At 37.0% G+C, this 7,387-nt stretch overlaps 1 protein-coding gene across 2 annotated transcripts; it reads left to right on the forward strand.

Moving 5' to 3' along the window:
• Nucleotides 1-110: 110 nt before the first annotated feature.
• On the forward strand, nt 111-4,942 carry LOC101854768. Of its 2 annotated transcripts, none has more exons than XM_005112014.2 (4): nt 111-519; nt 1,651-1,746; nt 2,854-2,978; nt 3,952-4,942. In XM_005112014.2, exons 2-4 carry the CDS (start codon nt 1,742-1,744, stop codon nt 4,806-4,808), a joined length of 987 nt encoding a protein of 328 aa, XP_005112071.1. In that variant the 5' UTR covers nt 111-519; nt 1,651-1,741; the 3' UTR covers nt 4,809-4,942. The 2 variants fall into 2 exon arrangements, with proteins under 2 accessions (XP_005112071.1, XP_012945626.1); XM_013090172.2 differs by lacking the exon at nt 111-519 and adding an exon at nt 558-819.
• Nucleotides 4,943-7,387: the final 2,445 nt, after the last annotated feature.

Below are 7,387 nucleotides of genomic sequence, written 5' to 3' on the forward strand. Positions count from 1 at the left end.
ATTCAATTTACCAGATTTTTAGCAACTTTAAATTAAACCAATGAGGATAAATCAGGGTTGTCCACTGATTTTGCAAAATCACTAGATACATTTCATGAAAAACTTCTCTTTTTTTGTTAAAAAATCACTAGATTAATTTAAAACGCTTGCCCCCTACGAAAACTTATCAGTTTTGTTAAGCAAAAAATTCTCAAAGCCCAAGTCTCTTGCTTTGGCAGCCCTGGGATAAATAACACATAGGTATCGATGTTAAGAGCAGGTATCGGTACCAATACCGATACCTGTAGATATCTAAGTATCAAGTACCTGATATCGATACCTGCCCATCATTAGTTTCCACTACCACACGCTTGTCGGCTTGGGCTTGAGAGGTGACAACGTCTTCGTGAGACTGAATAGAATCTACTAATTTTTACTATAGCCTACGGCATTGGCTTGGTAACTTATTAGATCTAAGAACTAGGTCATGACCCACTACCCATGCAACGACTACAAGATCTGGGAGAGCCTTGATCTATGGTTTGAGTTTGTTGTTGTTTTATCTCATGATGATCTCATGGCAGTTTCAGTTAGCAGTAGTCAGTAGTGTGTGTAGTGTTGTTTAGCAGAAGAAGTGCTTCAGTTTCCCTGAAATCGTAAGTTTGTTTTAAACTTTGAGAAGACTAGATCTAGTCTGAGAAGACTAGAAGTAAGTCAAGTGCTTCTTAGAATTGAACAAATCAGAAGAGGAGGTTTGTAGGCTATGCCACCAAGTTATGATAGAGGGGAAGAACAACTCGACGAATCGTTACATTTTTTCCCCCCACTGCACAGTGTAAGGTGTGTAGATCTAAGGCCTAATAAAATAAAGGAGATCCTGTGTTTCCACGTTGTCTAGCAGCCAATGTATTATGGCACGTCCTTTATGTTGCCTTTTATGTTAATATTGTTTTTGTAAAATTGTAGTTTATGAATTAATATAGATCTCTAAATCTATGGCCACAATTTTGATGTCTTGTTTTTTTTCTATGCTGCGCAGTGGCAGTGTGTCAGTGCAGTGTCGGCATTTTAAGACTCCAGGTCAAGACACATTTCACTCAAATATTGGCTCAGCGCACAGGACCAAGAACCTCCAAAAGCATTTTATAATACCATTATATTATATTATGACATTTTGTGTACTGCTTTGTGTACTGCTATGTTGTAGGAATTCAAGTTAAACAATAATAGTCTAGTTTTATTAGAAATGTTGTTTTCTTCTATTTTTATTTTTATACTGAAAACTCTTTCCCAAAGATTCAGCTATAACTCCAGAGATTAAATTAGATTAAGGTTGTCAGTTATGGTTGTTGTGTTTGTTTTCCTCCCATCCGATGTCTCTTTGTATTAATAGAGGCTAGATCTATATATATATACCTCGAGTTGTTTAAATTTCCTACATCTGCATGATGCACTGTAGGTTCCGCCTTGAATGCTGTGAAGACATGAGCTCATTTAAATCTTGTGTCGGAGCATTTGTTTTATTGAGGGGCTCCTGTCTGTGCTGTTCCAATTTATCATATATAAAAGAGTTTTGCAATGACTGTCCCATATGACTGATCTCCTCTCAGAAATAATGTAATCTGATACGTACCCTACATATTAGCCCATATATATGTCATGTCTCCACAGATGAATGAACAACACCAGTGAGAAAAGAGCCCTCACTTTTAGGATTTCACTTTGAAAGAAATAACAGCTGAGATCAAAACAAGCCTAAGAAATGGGGTATGTTTAAATGTATGGGTGTGAAGGAAGAACTGTGAATTTGGCCTTTTTTTCAAAAACGTATAATTTATAAACTGTATCTTCAATATTGTTTTCTGTAAAAATATCTCAATGTTTGATCAAATGATCTTTTCAAGCAAAGTAATTTATGTAATATTTTGATCAATGGGCCATTTTTTTGTTTATTTCTTACATCGTACAGTATTTTACGTCTCATTCCAGTAAATTTATGAAAACTGGGTGCTCATGACAAAAAGTGTTTTCACGTTCTGATATGTTTCATTTTAAACTCGCAAAACACTCATATTTTGTATGTTACTGAATATACAAGCACTCATACACATATATGTGAGGCAGCGTGGAGGAATAAGGCTCTCGTCAAACTTTTGGCATGTGTAGAGTTATCGGTATCATCTTAAAACTTGTTCACTTGTCTTTATTTGGTTGAAAAAAATATATATTTATCTTGAATACAAGTAGAGATATTTGTGAATGAAGAAAGTGGGGGTCACCTGTTTTTAGAGGTAAAATTAGTGAGAAAATAGCCGCCAAAGATTAGTTATTTCCTTAGCTTAAGAGTCCGTGGTAACTGAACATTTGCATTTTTTGTGCTTTTAATCAATGTTTTTCAGAAAAATCCACACAGACATTTTAATGGGCATGAAAGGTGTTGAGCCAAAAAACAAAAATTTGATAAAAGTTCACAAACCTGCGGAAAAATGCAAGTTTCTTCATTTTGATTATTTTGACGAGAGCCTGATTCCACCGTGCCGTGACACATATATAATATCAATAAACATGGTCGACATACAAACTTTTGTATCCCTCTTCTTCATAGTTTTCCTTGCATCTTTACCAGAAATGGTGTGGGGTTTTTTCTTTGCCTCCGCTCCAATACACATAACTCTATGTGTAATGTTTGATCTGGTAGTCGCTTTTCCTTCGCGGGGTTGCTTTTTATCTTTTCTTATCTACAACATCCTGATCCGTTCATATTTTTGATACATGCTTCCTGAAAAAATCTCTCTCTTTTTATCTGATTCTAACTTATCTGATTCTATCTTACATAATATTTACTCCCTGTGTTATTTTTTTCTCTGAACTCAGGGATGATTATGTGCTGAAGGACACAACTGGGAAGGTGAAGTTGGAGAATCTGAAGATCAACGAGAACCCCAGATTTATTACTTATCTCTACCCAGGATTCGGTTATGGCGTCTATGATCGCAACAGTAAGTTTTCGAGAGAAAGCTTAAGTGTTTTCTGTGCGTGATTTTTACTCACCCAAGACTTTGGGTTCATATTTTTATCCTTGAACAAAAGATCGGATAGAAAGTTAAGACAGATATATATGACTAAAGATTTGTTGATATCTATCTCAGATTGAAATAATGCAATTCTATTGGTCTACATAATCCCAAAAGAAGTTGGCTACATGTACATTAACATTTTCAACCAGAGGGCTTAAAGTACCCAGAGTGATAATATGTGAAGCAGCGTGGTGGAATCAGTCTCTCTTTAATTTTTGGGCATATTGACTTATAGGTATCATCTTAAAGCTTGTTCATTTGTCTTGCTTTCAATGAAAAAATTACCCATCCACCTTCAAAAGAAGTGGAGATATTTTCGATTGAAGGAGGTGGGGGTCACCTGGTTTAAGAGGTAAAATTAGCGAGAAAATGGCCGTCAAAGCTTGGTAAATTCCAAAGTTGGTGAGTCAATGGAAACTGTAAATTTATATTTTTGTACCTTTAATTAACATTTGCGGTAAAATCCTCAAAGGAATGTGTTTGTAAACGGACATAAAAGGTGTTGAGCCAAAAACAAAAATTTGATAAAAATTGCGAAGCAGGGAGAAAACTGCTGTTTTCTTTGATTTCATTCTTTTGACAAGCGCCTGATTCCACCACGCTGCCTCACATATATACTTCTCTTTCTATAGAAGTAAATTATCAATCTTAGTGGGTGACATGTATCAGTGTTATTAATGTGTGAACATATTCACAATCTTGTACACTAACATAAAATAGACAATGCCATTTAAGTTCTCCTGTGAAAGTGTATGTGTTTAACATCCCTATTAACACAATTTTATTTTATTTCGGTTTATTGTTGTTTTTAGAATAACTGTGTTCGATAGAAGTTTTAACTGGATTTCCCTGTAATTTTTTTTTTTCACGTGTTTTGCTTTTGTCTTCTTTTCAGATCTTCCAGGAATTCCCCAACTTTTGCTTTATCTGGTCGAGTCGCGGTCTTCTGGGTTGTATAACATTAAGGATAAAAATGGAAAAGGTTTTCTCGACTGGTTCGACGTTGTGAAAGATGGCACGTCTTTTGTTGGGGCCGCGGAGATCGAAATGTCCAGAGGACTGTACGAAAGATCGCTTAGATCGTCAAACCTGGAGGTCAAGGTCTCCCTGGGGCAAGTCGGAAGGACATCTTTGGTCGTAGCCTCGCAGCTATTTTCTCCAGGTGAGTCCACGCCAGTGGTGAGCCAGGTGTACCGAGAGGTTCTCATAGACTCTGCTTCAAGAAAACCCGCCGTTATACCCACGTGGTTCCGAGAAAGATTTGAGGGTAAAGGAACGTTGGAAAATGTTCCGTTTGTAGTGGAGAAGTTTGAGAGACCCACAAGAACCTTTATGCAGTCCTTTACTATATCGTGGCTGGATACAGATGCCAACGGCCACACAAACTTCACCATCTATCCAAGGTTTGCCATAAACGCCTTGCACCATGCCCTTTTCCTGAAGTCCAAGTCTTTAGGAGACAGACACAACAAGGGAGACGAAACCAGTTTCCAAATCTCCGAGTCCCTTCAGAAGTCGTGGCATGGCGACTTATCAGCTGTTGATGGGATGTCTGAGGAAATCGTTAAATGCGGGTTGAAAAATTTCAAAATTAATTTTATTAACGAGTGCAAGCAAGGAGATACTGTGCTCACTCATATCTGGACGCCCGACAAGGGCAAGTTTCTAATAAAGTGTTCGATAGAGAAGCCAGATGGAACTCGTTTGTGCCAGATTGTTCTGGAATATTTTGGACCAAGCTCACGTTTATGATAGTAAAGCTCTAGTCTAGTGTTTTATTGGATGTACCCAGGATTTCTTTCCAAAGATGTTGTTATATATGAGGCAGCGTGGTGGAATCAGGCGCTCGTCAAAATACTCAAAGTGAAGACATTTGCATTTTTCCGCAGGTTTGTGAATCTTTATCTAATTTTTGTTTTGGGGCTCAACACCTTTCATGCCCATTAAAGAACTCATTTCTTTGCGAATATTTCTGAAAAACATTGATTAAAGGCACAAAAAATGTAAATTTTCAGTTACCACGGACTCTTAAGCTAAGGAAATAACTTATCTTTGGCGGCCATTTTCTCTCTAACTTTACCACTGAAAACAGGTGACCCCCACCTCATTCTTTCGCAAATATCTCGACTTGTATTCAAGATAAATTAATATTTTTTTCATCTAAATAAAGACAAGTGAACAAGCTTTAAGATGATACCAATAACTCTACATGCCCAAAAATTGACAAGAGCCTGATTCCACCATGCTGCCTCACATATGTGATGTTACTTACTATTTATTTGGATTTTCTTTTTCATATTTTTCTATTCTAATCAATTTTTCAGAATTTGGATCTGATTTTTTTTACAGGACCCTTCAGATTTTGCGACCTCCATGCTTTCTTGTCGTATCTCCTTTTTTAATAACAGTGAAAACAGTTCATAACAATGAGTGAGTCTAAAAAGAAGTCACATTTTCACTCTTTAAAAAAATGGAGATTCGACTTATTGATGTTTGTTTTCTTGCTTACTTAAATACGTATAAGGGGAGTTTTGATCCTCAGCTGAAGCCATACTCGGATAGTGTATTTAATGTGATTTTTTTCTATGTTTGTGTATCAGTTCACAATGAAATACACTGGATTCCACTTAAATCGAACTCAATTAATCTGAAAACAGTGGTAAATTGAAAGAAAATAGAATCTTCACAATTTACGCAATCTCTCTAAATCAAGAACATGGCTAAACTGAAGAAAATCCAATGGTTCTGCAGATTTCTGTTTAATATAATAATGAGCATGACATCAATGAATCAGCCCATTTACAGTTCTACTGTGCATAAGAACAGGTTAATGTCCCCCCCCTTTGGGAATGACCTAAAGACACTTCAGTCAGTAGCACAGTAGCACCGCCCGGGGGGGGGGGGGGGGGGGGGGGGGGGGGGGGGGGGGTTGAGCAACTCTGAAAACAGTTTCCAGTTTACGCATTTAACGCTTTGCAGTCATGCAGCCAGCAGTACAAAATACTCCATCTGGTCACCCAGCGAGGAGAGTGACTGGAACCAACTGCTTGGATAATTTTCACTGGCGCATTATTGTGCCAAGTGACCGCAAAGTGTGAAGTGGACTTTACTTCACTGTATTTCTTTCCTGACTACCGGAGTGTCACCTTCGCGGAATGGAGTCTTATTGAATGATTGGGTGAATGAATTGATAAGAATGTATGGGAAATGATTTGAAAGGACCAACTGTAGAAGGATGGAAGAGAGAAAATTGAACTATTTATATATAAAGTTGGGCACTGATGATTCAAACAGGTCGGCAATAATTGACCAATTTTGATGTATTTTACACATCCCAAAATGGGATTAAACGATAACGAATAATTAAAGGGATATCATCTGGGGAATGGCAAATTATACGTGATTTCAAGTTTTTTCGATGTTCGTACGTGTTATCTGTGCACAACTGTACGTGGATCAGCGGAGGCTGAGAACATATTCTGTGTACAATTTATGAACAAATGTTGGGGATGGACCTATCAGTTGCATTTTTATACTAAGGTATGTGCATGATTTATACAGGGTTTGAAACTGATGCGTTGATGTTTATATGTATAAAATGTATCATGTGTTAAACTGGAAACTGTTCTCAGAGTTGCTCTGGCCGTTGGACAATTTTTTTCTAATTTTTTAAATTTGGCTCAACACCTTATAAATATCCATAAATTTAAGAACACATTTCTGTGTGGATTTTTATGAAAAACATTGATTGAAGGCACAAATCATGAACATTTTCAGTTTTCAAGGACTCAAGGAATGGAAATTACCAATTTTTGAGACCATTTCTTACTAATTTTACCTCTGAAACCAGGCGACCCTGACCTGATTCAATCACAAATATTTTGATTTTTATTCATCATAGGTGATATTTGCAAGGCAAATGAACAGGCTTTAAGATGATACCAATAACCCCATATGCCCAAAAATTGATGTGCGCCTGATTTCACCACGTTGTGACATATATGAGAGTTTAATGGTAACATTTGAACACAGAATCCCTACCTCAAAGTTACCTATACTGCTGACTTGCAAATGTATCGCCATTAAATTAATTCCCATGTCTATTTACATTCCCTTTCACCAATCAGTTACTTTATTTATGGTCGAAGAAGATTGGTATGTGAGAATGTGCCTTTTTTAATGTAAAAATAAACTTTCTGCAGCACCCTAGGAACATCAGTTGAGACCGTTTTTGTTTTTGTGTGTTCCCAATATTTTTAGATTATATCAAAAACCATGTTTCTCTCTCTCTCTCTCTCTCTCTCTCTCTCTCTCTCTCTCTCTCTCTCTCT

The sequence above is a fragment of the Aplysia californica genome, unplaced genomic scaffold (assembly GCF_000002075.1).
Source record: "Aplysia californica isolate F4 #8 unplaced genomic scaffold, AplCal3.0 scaffold01164, whole genome shotgun sequence".
Classification (NCBI taxonomy): domain Eukaryota; kingdom Metazoa; phylum Mollusca; class Gastropoda; order Aplysiida; family Aplysiidae; genus Aplysia; species Aplysia californica.

Coding starts and splice junctions, on each gene's coding strand:
- LOC101854768 (XM_005112014.2), top strand. Junction 2,979..3,951: donor TGGCGTCTATGATCGCAACA/GTAAGTTTTCGA, acceptor TCTTCTTTTCAG/ATCTTCCAGGAATTCCCCAA.